General features: G+C 38.3%; 1 protein-coding gene across 3 annotated transcripts in view; it reads left to right on the top strand.

The window, feature by feature from the left end:
* LOC140725567 (arf-GAP with coiled-coil, ANK repeat and PH domain-containing protein 2-like) overlaps positions 1-15,482 on the top strand; it is a 128,932-nt gene that overhangs the window by 35,248 nt on the left and 78,202 nt on the right. For 2 of the 3 annotated variants that reach the window (XM_073041183.1, XM_073041182.1), the window contains exons 4-6: positions 647-700; positions 9,694-9,752; positions 10,325-10,508. In XM_073041183.1, coding sequence (XP_072897284.1) covers positions 647-700; positions 9,694-9,752; positions 10,325-10,508 — 297 coding nt within the window. The remainder of the gene's footprint in view (positions 1-646; positions 701-9,693; positions 9,753-10,324; positions 10,509-15,482) is intronic. The other variant, XM_073041184.1, reaches the window with a different exon arrangement.

Here is a 15,482-nt window from a genome sequence, read left to right as displayed (position 1 = left end):
GAGAGGTTCTTCATCTTTCTCAGCTGTCATCTGTAGTGTGCCCCTAGTTTGTTGGCTCACTTCTGATTCTCAACTACTTGATATTATTCAGAAAAGATGTTATGTCTTAATTTCCCCTCTAATCCCTTCTTTATCTTATTTCTGTTAAGTTGTGTATTGGAAATCTAGAACTGGCTAGTTTAATGATCTTTTGCCTGAGAACTTCCTTCACTCTGCAAAAATTAGCTTGTGCAAAATTTTGCCAGAGTGGTTTCAAGTCTGAACTGGAGAAAGTTGAAGTCTCACTCATTGATTGCTGCTGAATCCAATTACCTGGTTGTGCCCAATCTTAATTCAGTGTGTCTTGCTTTCTGTTTAAATTGCTCATTTTCCTTTCAACTGATCACTATTGCTTCTTTTTCTTCATCCCTTTAAACTCTCCATCTTGCACCACCTTGTACCTGGATTTCCAATCTATTCGTTTCTAACTTCTCCTTCAATTTTACCATTTATACAGTTTATTTCTTTGATTTTTATATCCATTGTTTTCCTTATTTTGTTGTCACTCTGTTTTTCAAGTTAAAAATATAAATTTTTGATTTAGGAATGTTGAATAGCTTGCATTTGCAAAACTGACATATTTAGGTTTTTTATTTGCTTCCATTAGAACAGTCTAATGAGGTTTTCGGAGAGCCTTCTGGACATGGTTAATTTTCACATGGTAAGTCATGATTTATATTTGTGATATCAATTCAAGATAATTGAAAACAATTTTTTATAAAGTACTTATCAGAAAATTGTTGCTTTGACACTTTGATTTTAGTATGATATATTCATGGATAGTAGGTTGAGGATACGATAGTAGGCTTATGGGTCATTATGAATTGCCAAAGGAGATGTCATTTAACCAAAGACCCTGTAGTTATCTGATAATTTTGGCTACACTGTGCAATTTAATACCCATAAAGATAAAATTTATATGAAATTGAATACTATATTTTGGTTGGAGTTTCCAAATAGGAATCCAATCTAATTTTCTACAGTAGTTAACAGTAAATAATAGACAATAGACGATAGACAGTAGGTGCAGGAGTAGGCCATTTGGCCCTTCTAGCCAGCACCGCCATTCACTGTGATCATGGCCGATCATACACAATCAGTACCCTGTTCCTGCCCTCTCCCCATATCCCTTGACCCTGCTATCTATAAGAACTCTATCTAACTCTCTCTTGAATGCATCCAGAGACTTGGCCTCCACTGCCTTCTGGGGCAGAGCATTCCACATATCCACCACTCTCTGGGTGAAAAAGTTTTTCCGCATCTCTGTTCTGAATGGCCTACCCCTTATTCTTAAACTGTGGCCTCTAGTTCTGGACTCGCCCATCAGCAGGAACATGCTTCCTGCCTCCAGTGAGTCCAATCCCTTAATAATCTTATATGTTTCAATCAGATCCCCTTTCATCCTTCTAAATTCCAGTGTATACAAGCCCAGTCGCTCCAATCTTTCAACATATGACAGTCCCGCCATTCCGGGAATTAACCTTGTGAACCTACGCTGCACTCCCTCAATAGCAAGAATGTCCTTCCTCAAATTTGGAGACCAAAACTGCACACAGAACTCCAGGTGGGGTCTCACCAGGGCCCTGTACAGCTGCAGAAGGACCTCTTTACTCGTATACTCAATTCCTCTTGTTATAAAGGCCAGCATGCCATTAGCTTTCTTCACTACCTGCTGTACCTGCATGCTTGCTTTCATTGGCTGATGTACAAGAACACCTAGATCTCGTTGTACTTCCCTTTTCCTAACTTGACTCCATTTAGATAGTAATCTGCCTTCCTGTTCTTGCCACCAAAGTGGATAACCTCACATTTATCCACATTAAACTGCATCTGCCATACATTTGCCCACAAAGATAAATACGGCCCGCGGTGGAATTATCTTTGGCCCACGAGATAATATCTAATTACTATTAAAGCTGGCCCCAGTAATCGAAGCGCCTATGGCGTATGATATGGCTAATGCTGAGTTTATTCTCGTACCAGGTTTTCAGGGTTTTTAGTGTTTATTCGGCAGTCTTCTTCATAAGAAACGGAATTTGTAAAGTGAAACACTTTGTAGTTATAGCAGAGACTGAGACACATGAGAGCAGGCTGAAAAAACGGAGGCAACGAAAGTTGCGTTCGCACGTGTCCGACTAGCATGAAGCTGCATTTTGCTCAATCCGGCCCGTGACCTAAAATGAGTTTGACACCCCTGACTAAATCATTAATGTATATTGTAAACAGCTGTGGTCCCAGCATCGAACCTTGCAGTACCCCACTGGTCACAGCCTGCCATTCTGAAAGGGACCTGTTAATCACTACTCTTTGTTTCCTGTCAGCCAGCCAGTTTTCAATCCATGTCAGTACTCTGCCCCCAATACCATGTGCCCTAATTTTGCCCACTGATCTCCTATGCGGGACTTTATCAAAAGCTTTCTGGAACTCCAGGTACACTACATCCACTGGCTCTCCCTTGTCCATTTTCATAGTTACATCCTCAAAAAAACTCCAGAAGATTAGTCAAGCATGATTTTCCCTTCATAAATCCATGCTGACTCGGACTGATCCTTCTACTGCTATCCAAATGTGTCGTAATTTCCTCTTTTATAATTGACTCCAGCATCTTGCCCACCACTGACGTCAGTCTAACCGGTCTATAATTCCCTGTTTTCTCTCTCCCTCCTTTCTTGAAAAGTGGGACAACATTAGCCACCCTCCAATCAGCAGGAACTGTTCCTGAATCTATAGAACATTGAAAAATGATTACCAATGCGTCCACGATTTCTAGAGCCACCTCTTTAAGTACACTGGGATGCAGACCATCAGGTCCCGGGGACTTATCAGCCTTCAGACTCAACAGTCTATCCAACACCGTTTCTTGCCTAATATAAATTTCCTTCAGTTCATCCTTTACCCTAGTTCCTTTGGCCACTATTACATCTGGGAGATTGTTTGTGTCTTCCCTGGTGAAGACAGATCCAAAGTACCTGTTCAACTCGTCTGCCATTTCCTTGTTCCCCATAATAAATTCACCCGTTTCTATCTTCAATGGCCAGATTTTGGTCTTAACTATTTTTTTGCTATTCACATACCTAAAGAAGCTTTTACTATCCTCCTTGGCTAGTTTGCCTTCGTACCTCATTTTTTCTTGGCATATTGCCTTTCTTGTTATCTTCTGTTGCTCTTTAAAAGCTTCCCAGTCCTCCGGTTTCCTGCTCATCTTTGCTATGTTATACTTCTCTTTTATTTTTATACTGCCCTTTACTTCCCTCATCAGCCACGGCTGCCCCTTACTCCCCTTAGGATCTTTCTTCCTCTTTGGAATGAACCAATCCTGCACTTTCTGCATTATTCCTAGAAATACCTGCCATTGTTGTTCCACTGCCTTCCCTGCTAGGGTATTGTTCCATTGAACTTTGGCCAGCTCCTCCCTCATAGCTCCATAGTTCCCTTTGTTCAACTGTAATACTGACACATCTGATTTTCCCTTCTCCTTCTCAAATTGTAGGTTAAAACATATCATATTATGGTCACTACCTCCTAATGGTTCCTTTACCTCGAGGTCCCTGATCAAATCTGGTTCATTTCACAACACTAAATCTAGAATTGCCTTCTCCCTGGTAGGCTCCAGAACAAGCTGTTCTAAGAATCCATCTCGGAGGCACTCCACAAACTCCCTTTCTTGGGGTCCAGTACCATTCTGATTCTCCCAGTCTACCTGCATGTTGAAATCCCCCATGACAACTGTATCATTACCTTTGCGACATGCCAATTTTAACTCTTCATTCAACTTACACCCTACATCCAGACTGCTGTTTAGGGGCCTGTAGATAACTCCCATTAGGGTCTTTCTACCCGTAGAATTTCTCAGTTCTATCCATACTGACTCTACATCCCCTGATTCTATGTCCCCCCTCGCAAGGGACCGAATATCATTCCTCACCAACAGAGCCACCCCACCCCTTCTGTCAGTCAGTCTGTCCTTTCAATAAGATGTATATCCTTGAATATTCATTTCCCAGGCCCTGTCCGCTTGAAGCCATGTCTCTGTTATTCCCACAACATCGTACTTGCCAATTTCCAACTGAGCCTCAAGCTCATCTACTTTATTCCTTATACTTCGTGCATTCATATATAATACTTTTAATTCGTTACTCGCCTCTCCTTTCATATCAATTCCTATTTCACTTGGCCATACTGTATGATCTCTTCTTGAGCTTTCTACTCCATTGATCCTGTTGTCCTTTTTAACTTTTCTTATTTTCACTTTCCCTTTAACTCCATCCTTATATTTCCAGTTCATCCCCTCCCCCCCACTACTTAGTTTAAACACATCCGTGTTGCAGTGGCAAACCTGTCTGCCAGAATGCTGGTCCCCCGCCTATTAAGGTGCAACCCGTCCCTTTTGTACAATTCATCCCTACCCCGAAATAGATCCCAGTGGTCCAAGAATGTAAATCCTTGCTTCCTGCACCAGTTCCTCAGCCACACTTTCAGATCCATTATCTCCCTGTTCCTGCCCTCTCCAGCACGAGGAACTGGAAGCAAACCAGAGAAAACCACCCTGGAAGTCCTGTTTTTCAGCCTTCTTCCAAGTCCTCTGAAGTCCCGCTGCTGAATGGCCTTCCTCTTCCCGATGTCGTTTGTGCCGACATGTACTACCACTTCCTGCTGTTCACCTTCACCCTTGAGGATTCCCTGCAATCGGTCTGTGATGTCCTGGATCCTAGCACCAGGGAGGCAACACACCATCCTTAAATCTCGCATGTTGCTGCAGAAACCCCTTTCCGTACCTCTTGCTATGGAGTCCCCTACTACCACGGCTCTTCCTGATGTCTGACTCCTCGGCTCTGCTTCTGCACCAATTTTTGGCTCGCAGACCTGTCCGCCTCTCAGACTGGCAGTATCTTCTGTCCTGACAGCTTCCAAGAGGGTGAACCTGTTTACGAGAGGTACATCCCCTGGGGATGTTCTAAAAAGAGGTTGTATCTCCTGATAACTGACCACAGTTGATTTAATAACAAGCTTGGTACAGCATTAAGTTTTGTATGGAAACATGAGACTGCAGATGCACGATTATGGATCAAAATACAGACTGCTGTTGGGTAGCATTTGTGGACGCAGGCAAATAGTTGACATTTTACATTGGGACCCTATACAGGTGGCCCCTGTTTTTCGAACGTTTGCTTTATGACAGTTCGCTGTTACGAAAGACCTGCATTAGGACCTGTTTTCGCTAACCAAAGAGGATTTTCGCTTTGACGAAAAAAAGACGCCCGCTTTATACGTGTGTTTACCCCAAAAAGACTACCATGACCGTGAAGCGTTGTGCAAGCAGTTGTGTGTGCATGCGTGTACGTGCGTACGCATGTACGTACAATGAGTGTACATGCCAATTTTTTTTTTCTTCAGATCGATTTTGGCTCGCTGCTGTCTTCCTGATTTTGATAAGTGAAACTACACCATACATACAATATTTCTACTTTATATAGGCTATATATTTATCATATCATTCCTGCTTTTACTATATGTTCATGTTATTTTAGGTTTTATGTGTTATTTGGTATGATTTGGTAGGTTATTTTTTTGGGTCTGGGAACTCTCAAAAAATTTTCCCATATAAATTAATGGTAATTGCTTTGCTTTACAACATTTCGGCTTACGAAAGGTTTCATAGGAACGCTGTACTTTCGGATAGCGGGGAAAACCTGTATTTGGAATAAGTGTTATATGCTATAATTATGGTGAGTCATATGTAAAAAGATGACAGATTATTTCCTGACACAAGGGAGGTTGGGAACAAAGGATTTATGTTAATTAGGATGAAAACAAGTGATTTAATATGGCAGTTTAAATCAGATTAGGCATCATGATCAAAAATTACAAGACTGTGGACATGCCTTGCAAATCAGATTATATTAATAGAGCTGAAATGATGAAAGGCAAAAATGCCCTGTTCTAAATCAAAGGAAGTGTGAGTTAATTAAATTGGAAAATGTAGATGGGGAAAAGTAGGACTGCGATGGGGAATTAATGTGGCAGGCAATTGGAAGCTCAGGGTCACTGTTGTGAACAGAATGCACATGCCTTGCCAAGTGATTGACCAATCTGCATTTGATCTGTTAAGCAATAGAGGTGAGCAGTGGCCTGATGGAGCATCTCAGACCAAAACATCAACCATCCCTTAGCCTCCTTGAGTCTGTTTGAACCACCAAGTTCATTCAGCAGTATATGTATTGTTAGGGGACAATGCCAAATACATAACCATGGATGGAATTGTAAGTGAATCGCTGCATCCTCCAGAAAGACTTTTTGTGTCCCAACGTAATGGAAGTGGAAGAGATAAAAAGTTAGGTTTTGCATGCGAAAGTATTTGCTACCGGTTCTTTACCAATGTACATGGAATGTTATTTTAGAAGTCCACCATAGATATTAAATGAAGTAATTTCACATAGTTTGTCTTGTTTTATATATTTTATATAGAAACCATAAATATTTTCACAACTACTCCTTATACTTTTTCCAGAAACAAATTATCCATCTCTGTAAACTTTTGGATATTTAGATTAGTGAATGACCTTCCCAACTTCATTTGTCACATGCATGTTGGAACATATAGTGAAAGGCATCGTTTGCAATAATGACCACCACTCTCCTCGAATGTGCTGGGGGCAACCTTCAAGTGTCACCATGTTTCTGGTGACAACATAGCGTGCCCAGAACTTTTACATTTTTTGTAATGTGGGAATAAACTGGAGAACAAGAGAAAGCCCACATGGTCAAGGGAAGAACAAACGAGCTCCTTACAGATAGCTGTGGGAATTGATACACATCGCTTGCGAGCTGTGAAGTATTATACTTGCTGCAACACTACAGTGCTGCCCCATTCTGCAGTTTAATCCTAGGCTGTTTTTTTTTGAAATATAAATGCTACTTCACATTTCTCTACTTGGCAGAAATTATTGATGCAAGTTTTGTATTTGGTCTTTGTGTGCCTGCCTTGCACTTCTCTTGCATTGGTGTTGAATCATTCTTTGTCTTTCCTCTGGAGGCTGCAATTTAAAAACATCTTAATTGAAAAAGATGCAATAGAATAAAGATTTTTTTATTATGTATTAAAATTTGAAGCAATGTGATTCCATACAGCAATTAAAACTATAAGATTCTGCTTATAATGGTTGGATCAGTGAGCCCAAAATTTTAGTTTAGTTTAGTTGGTATCTATCATTTATGTGTGGAAACTGCACACCTCACTGTCTAATGAAGATGGATTGTGTTCTGAACTTAATATGGGCAACTTAGGTGACCAAGGTTATTTTCTACTTCAGCTTTCAGTGTAATTGTTGAATTGTTTTGAATGTGATCTTTCATTATTATGTAGGACTTGAAGTTTGAGCATTTTGGAAATTGCAGAATTTTAATTTCAGGATATATTGATGAGGGAAAAATATTTTAGCTCTAATTTTCTGTTTTATCTCTCATTTGAAGGAACTTTGAATTTAATTTGAATAAGTTTATAAATCCCTACACATTTATGAGTAATTCATACTAATAGCATAGCTGTGCAAAGACAGTATTATTCTCAACTTCATTGATTTTTATGAAAATTTGCAAATTAATCAGTCTTGCCAGTGGAAATTATACAATCTACCAGTCAATGGCATATGTACATTTTAAACATTTTTGACTGTCATTGCTGATCAGGTTCACAGATGGTCAGTTATTGTCAGTACATTAGACTCGTCTCTCACTTCCATCAAGTTTATGGGATGCACTTTCTGGGCTGGAATCCCTTTACTGATGATTTCTCAAATTCTAGTAGGTTCTGGGCCAATAAATAGCTAGTTACACATGTGCATTGTAATAGATAGCGGTACATTAGTAATTCACATCAATAACAGTGGTAGAAAAATAATTTGGGCAATTAGCCACATTGCATTTCTGTTCGTTAATGTGCTTAAATCCATTACTTATGGAGAATCCAGATGTTATTAGGAATTTCTGAAGCATACCTTTCTTTGATGCATTTCCTGCTTGTAATATCTGTGTTACTTATGACACAGAAGTTGGTCCTCAGTTCCCTGTAGCACTGGAAGTTATTCACGCTTTCCTGCCTATCAACAGTCCTTTGACTATTTTTCAATTTCTCTAAGGGATAATTTGTCATAGCCACTTAACCTATCAAGCTGTATTTGGAATGTGGGAGGAAACCAGAATCTCCCTTAGAAGTCCATGCAGTCATGGGAAGAATCTGCATGCTCTACATAGTATCAGTAAAGACACCAAAGTGAGGACCAAACCAGTGTCTCCGAGCAGTAGTGCAACTTTGCAAACTTCTGTATCACAGAGCTATCTTTTTTAAAATATTTTTAAAAAGGGAACTGAGAGCAGTATAGAACAGAAGCTGGTAGATGATGCTGCTTGACCAACGGAATTCTTCCAGTGCTTTTTTTGTTCCAGATTGGGTGGGAGCAACACAGTAGTGTAGCAGTTAGTGTAAAGCTCTTACAGTGTCAACAACTCTGCTGCCTGTAAAGAGTTTATGCATTATCCCCAGGGCCACATGGGTTTCCTCGGGTACTCCAGTTTTCTCCCAAGTTCCAAGACATTTGGGTTAGTAGCTCAGTTGGTCACATGGGTGTAATTTGGGTTCTTTGAGCTTGATGAACCTGTTACTGTGCTGTAAGTCTCTTATTTTAAAAAAAATCCAGCATTTCTTTTACCCCTATTCACTAGCACACTTGGCTAAGTCGTCTTCACATTGAACATATTTTCAGTTCCACTTACGTGCTCCAGGCCATTGGTTTAGACATGAGAACTTGCATGGGCCCAGACTATGCCAGTTGTTTTCTGGGCTACTCCTTTGTTTCTGTCCTAATCAGGGCATCCTGCCTTCAACACTTTTCCTGATAAATCAGTGACTCCAGGAGTGCTGTTTCTACACACATTCAATTAAATTTCAGTACTTTTGATTTTCATTTTCACTCTGTTCTCTCCTCACTTGTTTGTTCTCAATCTTTCCTTCACTTTCTGGGTATCTCTCTATCTCAGAAAAAAGACGAGCAACAATCATCCTTTAAGAAGCCTGTAATATTTGAAAGCATGTCGCATAAATGCAGAATTAATTTTTTTTTGCAAATTAACTGGAACTCATTGTCTTTATCTCGTTGTGCCCAAATAAACCTTTTAGACAAAATTCAGTTATCGTTGTTCATGAGTTATTGTGGTGGAATGGTAACTTTTAATAATTTAATTCCAAATATTGTTAAAGTGCACTGAGACAATTGTCATATTTATGGACAGAAATGTATTATGTTATGAGAAATATATAAACTTCTATGCAATGATTTGTTCTTGAGCTGCATTGGAAATGAAACAATTAAACACAAGTGTGGGGAAGGGGAAGTACAACATGAATTAAACATTCTTGACATATGAGCGCCCGCATTGATGTAATTCTTCAGACCGAAATTTTATTTTAATAGCCCAAGAAAAAAGTACCGTTTGGAAGAGGAAGTGAAGATCATGACAAAAAAATGTAATGAGAATGCTTCCATTGATAAAATAGTTAAAGTAGTGAAGATCATGACAAAAAAATGTAATGAGAATGCTTCCATTGATAAAATAGTTAAAGTGGAGTAACCATTATTGTAAATTTATTTTGTATTTCAGATTCTGTTTGACCAGGTCCAAAGATCCATCAAGTTGCAGCTTCAGACATTTGTAAAGGAGTAGGCACCTTTTTATTATTACATTCCAATAATCATTGAGCAAAGCGAAATACACATCAAAATAAAAACATAACATCCTCATCTAGTAAATGATGAGAATGCTGTGTATTATTTCTCAAGTAGAGAAAGTTGGATATTGTAAGATTATACCTTCCATAATAACAACAAATGAGAAATGGGAATGTATATGCCAGTTAGTTCAACAAGTGTCCAATGAATTCAATTTAATTTTAAAGTTAATAAATCATTATTTCACAAAACTGGATTTCGTTACACAAAAAATAACTATATTGTTAATTGATTATGGGGGTAAAATTATATCTGAAAGAATATGATTCCAGGTTTTAGGTATTTGCATAGTTTGAAAATTTATCTGCATTGCAGAAGATTTTATGATCATTGTATCAGATTAGTTGGCTTATTTTATTGCAATTTGTGAGACTCTGTTGCTTTATTCCCCACAGTACAGTGGTGGTTACAGGTCTAAATACTTAATTGCTTTTAAAGCTCCTTGATGTTTCAAAGCTATTGAAGATGCTATATAAATGCATGCTCTTTCCAATTACATTCAGGGATCTTAGAAAATTTAAAGAAGCCAAGAAACAGTTTGACAAGGTCAGTGAAGAGAAGGAAAATGCTTTAGTGAAAAATGCTCAGGTTCAAAGAAATAAGCAGCATGAAGTAGAAGAGGCTACCAACATTTTAACAGCAACACGTAAATGCTTTCGACATATAGCATTGGACTATGTTCTGCAGGTAAAACTTCAGTTATTTTAGTAAGTACTATGCTGTACATTATGACTGATTTTATTTTTCACATCTTACCTTTTCATTGTTTTAATGAGGTTGCAACTAAGAGTCATTACTAATATGACATTTAATACTAATTTATCCATGACAATAGGATAGTATTTGGTCTTGAAAATCAGAAGTACTGAAATTTAAATGAATGTGTGTAGAAACAGTGCTCTTGGAGTCTCTGATTTATCAGGAAAAGTGTTGAAGTAGGGATGCTCTGAGTAGGACAGAAACAAATATGTTCAGATTCCTCTTGGTTGTTTAGGGTGAACTAGCCAAAAAAGTGCTAAAGAGTTCAATTTTCCTGTGAAATTTCATGGAAATAAATGAAGAGTTCCATCCTTTTATTAAGTTGCATTCTTAAAGAAAGTAAAATACATCAACGTTTACTTTCATTTAAACCATTCTCTGTTTTTATTACATATTTAAAATTTTGTTCCCACCAGATTTAATGAAACTTATTACCAATTCCGGTCAACTGCTCAAGATCCAAACCATTTAGTGATGTCATATCTGTGCCATTGCCTCCTGTTAATGGCAGAGGATGGCATTTTCCTTATCCTTACAATTTTGTCTCTATTCACAGCTGTATATGCAATGAAGATTTTTTTAATAAATCTGTGATCAGTAAACTCCTTTGGAACTTAGCTTTAACAACATTAATACATGAAGCAGTAGATATTTTTGTTTAGAAATGTTATTTATTTGAACTCCGACATAGAAAATGGACTTATCCAAGTGAATACAAACACCACTTGCTGGAGAATACAGAAGGCTCTGAATTTATGTCAGAAAATCATTTCCTAATTTGCTATTCCTTTTAGAATCTAATGCGTAATTCTTAAACATGCTATAAAATCATGCACATTAAGTCCTTTCAAAAGCCACTGAGAGTTATTCCATTTGTACATAGATTCATAATGTTTCACTTTTATTTCGTAGCATAAACATTTCTAATCATAAAAAGTAATGAAATAATTGGTGCATTTAATCCATGAATAATTCATATCTGAGGGTGCTGTTTTCCATATTACTGATTCTCCAGTCTTTCCCTGTGACATGAACTCGGCTCTACTGACTAATAAATTTCATTATATTGTGCTAACAGACTGTTTCATTATAATAAAATCAGTAATCTTGCCTTGGATTAGTGGAGTGTAATCATATCCATGTCCGTGGCACAGCTTTGTATGAGTGGAGAGATCTGGAGAGTCCATGATTTTGTATGTCCTTAAAAATCCAGAAATCATCAGTGAAGAGCAAAGCTTGAGTGAAGGCTGCAGATTAGTTATTGCCTTCTGAAACAGCATGTGCACAGAGGCTCTAAAGGTGGATGTAGAAATTGAGCCCAGGCCCTCGTTTATTTTGTAAAATAGATTTTTTTTGAAAAATAATGAAAATAATAATGTTTCTCTGTTCATATTCATTGAAAATGTAACCTATCTGCAAAGTTCTTGCAACCTGTAAGCACTTTGGGGCCAGAATTTTTATATCTATTAAAACTTGGGCGCTCTTGTCCTGTGGTGCATGGTTTCTTTTTAACTCCATTCTGTGGTTCATAAGGCCATAACAAAAATAACATTCCTGAAGTGGTGGTCTGTTTTGTTAGATGATTACTCCACCTCTCCTGCTTCACCCACTCCTTTCAAACATTAGGACCCCATGACAAAAGAAAAATCAAATTTGTATCTAAAAAATGATTTAATGTGTTAGAAGTATATGTTGAGTACAGTTTAAAAACAAGAGAGGAACTACTTGACCACAGGAATGAGGTAGAAACAGGAAATGATGCAGCTGGACAGTACTTTTTGCTCAGACACTTCAAGTTATGGGAAGCAAGTTAGAGAATTAGAGAGGAACACATACAAAATGCTGGAGGAACTCAGCATCTGCAGATTTTTTTGTTGTTTGAAGTGGAGGGGAATGTGGAATGGTTGTCAAAACATGAACATTGTCAGTAACAGTTGCAGTGAAGTTTTGGTACTAATGATGGAGTCAAATATTTAGGGTAGTGCTGATATGAACAGAGGAGTAATTAATTACTGTCAATTGGAACAACTTAATTCAGTTTCATTTTATGCTTACACAATTAACATGGGGAAAAATAGGCACCTTCGATGAGAAAATAAATGCATTCTCTACAAATATTACATTTACTTGGTAAAATAAAAAGAACAGCTATATTCATGTGAGTTGTTGTCGGTACATTCAAAAAGAGTACAAAGCAAGCATTCCTGATCGGTCAACCTACTGATAAAAGGTCAATGATGAATTATGAATCTCTTCAAAGCTACTTTTAATTATTAACTTTTGTAATTCCCTGGTGGAGATTTTTCCACTTTTGTTAGTCACTGATGTACCAGAAGACTAGAGGATAGGCTAATGTTATCCCCTTGTCCGGAGACAAGAAGGTGGGATAAGCCTGAAGTCTATTGGCCTCTGGGTTAGTGGTATGGAAGTTATTGGAGAAGATTGAGGAACAGGATTTGTGTTTACTTCAAAGACAGTGCACTTTGGACTGTTCCGAGCATAGAGTAGAGAACAGTATTGCACAGAAATAGGCCCCTCAGCCCACTATGTTGTGCCAAGTTAATTAAATTAGTCATCAAATGCTCATCTAAACTAATTCCTGTGATCTGCAAAATTTCCACATCCTTGCATTCTCGGCACATCCGAACCTCTTGAAGGCCCTTATGTATTTGTCACCACCACCACCCCATGTGTCAAATTCTAGGCACCTACCACTCCATGTGAAAAGGAAAAAAAAAATACCCACTCATCTTCTTTAAACCTACATTAAATGCATGCTCTCTGGTATCAGAGATATTTCAATCTTCAGGGAAAAAGATACAAGCTGTCTACTCTATCGATGCCTCTTATAATCTTAGTAAGATGCGACGTCCTGCATATAGACATGTTGACTGTCCCTAGTTGTAAGTCAGTGCTAATTTACCTACACTGACTTGAGACTTACTGGTTTATAGTTTTCAGACAAGGATGTCGTGGTTTTGTAGAGGAGAGATCATGTCTCAGATCTGCTTTGAGTTTTTTTCTTCTTGAGGAAGTCGTATTAGTGCTGGGACCTTTGTTATTTGTAATACAGTGGATTCTGGCATATCAGGAGTGTACGTTTTGGGCCAAATAAGCAGCTGCCCCAGTTAGCCAAAGTTTCATAAATATGGAAATAGTTAAAACAGATTTAAAAAAAGATAATCTACCATTTAACTGAATAACAAATTACGTTTTTAAATAAAATGCAGAACTAATTAGAATGCTCACAATACTAATGTACTATAAAACCGTAGTTCCTTATAGTTATCGACAAAGAAATTCATCCAGTGTGCACTACCATGTTCTTTTGATTCACTGTAAATGAGCAAAATCAACATTGACATCTAGTGCAGATAATGGACTGACTTCATACAATGCCGTGAAACTGCAGTGAGCAAATTGTCATACTATTTATTTCTCGCCAACTGTCAGTGATAAAATCACTGCTTTTTGAATACAAATAGATGCAACTGATGCTATTTTAAAAACTGTTTGCTGTCAGCATGATGTAGTTTTTAATGGCCACACAAGTGCAGACAACTGATGATAGTTAGAACTTCAGCAACAGTCTCCTGTCCCAATTTAGCAAGTCTACTGTCCCAATTCAGCATCATAGTGCCCCAAATAAACAAAGGGAATCCTGGCTATTTTCTTGATTAGTTTTTGTTCTTTAAGAGTTCTTCTAAATTAACAGCCCCAATTAACTGTTGGCCCCCTTACTGGAATATATAATTACTTGGATGAAAATGAAGAAAGTGTGATTGAGTTTGTAGATAAACACCTACATCAGCATGCTGTTTATTGACTATAACTCAGCATTTAATACCATCATTCCCACAATCCTAATTGAGAAGTTGCAGAACCTGGGCCTCTATACGTCCCTCTGCAATTGGATCCTCGACTTCCTAACCGGAAGACCACAGTCTGTGCAGATTGGTGATAACATATCATCCTTGCTGACGATCAACACTGGCGCACCTCAGGAGTGTGTGCTTAGCCCACTGCTCTACTCACTGTATACACCTGACTTTGTGGCTAGGCATAGCTCAAACACTATCTATAAATTTGCTGATGATACAACCATTGTTGGCAGAATCTCAGGTGGTGACGAGAGGGCGTACAGGAGTGAGATATGCCAATTAGTGGAGTGGTGCTGCACTCAAAATCAGTAAGACAAAAGAGCTGATTGTGGATTTCAGGAAGGGTAAGACGAAGGAACACATACCAATCCTCATAGAGGGAACAGAAGTAGAGAGAGTGAGCAGCTTCAAGTTCCTGGGTGTCAAGATCTCTGAGGATCTAACCTGGTCCCAACATATTGATGTAGTGATAAAGAAGGCAAGACAGCAGCTATACTTTATTAGGAGTTTGAGGCGATTTGGCATGTCGACAAATATGCTCAAAAACTTATATAGTTGAACCGTGGAAAGCATTCTGACAGGCTGCATCACTGTCTGGTATGGAGGGGCTATGCACAGGACCGAAAGAAGCTGAAGAAGGTTGTAAATCTAGTCAGCTCCATCTTGGGTACAGTACTAGCCTACAAAGTATCCGGGACATCTTTAGGAAGCAGTGTCACAGTAAGACAGCATCCAGTATGAAACACCTCCAGCACCCAGGGCATGCACTTTTCTCACTTACCATCAGGTAGAAGATACAGAAGCCTGAAGGCACACACTCAGCGATTCAGGAACAGCTTCTTCCCCTCTGCCATCCAGTTCCTAAATGGACATTGAAGCTGTGGACACTACCTCACTTTTTTTTAATATACAGTATTTCTGTTTTTGCACATTTTTAAAAAATCTATTCAATATATGTAATTGATTTACTTGTTTACTTATTAAGTTTTATTTTATTTATTATTTTTCTCTCTGTTAGATT

The sequence above is a fragment of the Hemitrygon akajei genome, chromosome 3 (genome assembly GCF_048418815.1).
Source record: "Hemitrygon akajei chromosome 3, sHemAka1.3, whole genome shotgun sequence".
NCBI lineage: Eukaryota > Metazoa > Chordata > Chondrichthyes > Myliobatiformes > Dasyatidae > Hemitrygon > Hemitrygon akajei.
Note: the sequence above shows the minus strand (reverse complement) of the source record. Positions and strands in the feature narration are given on the sequence as shown.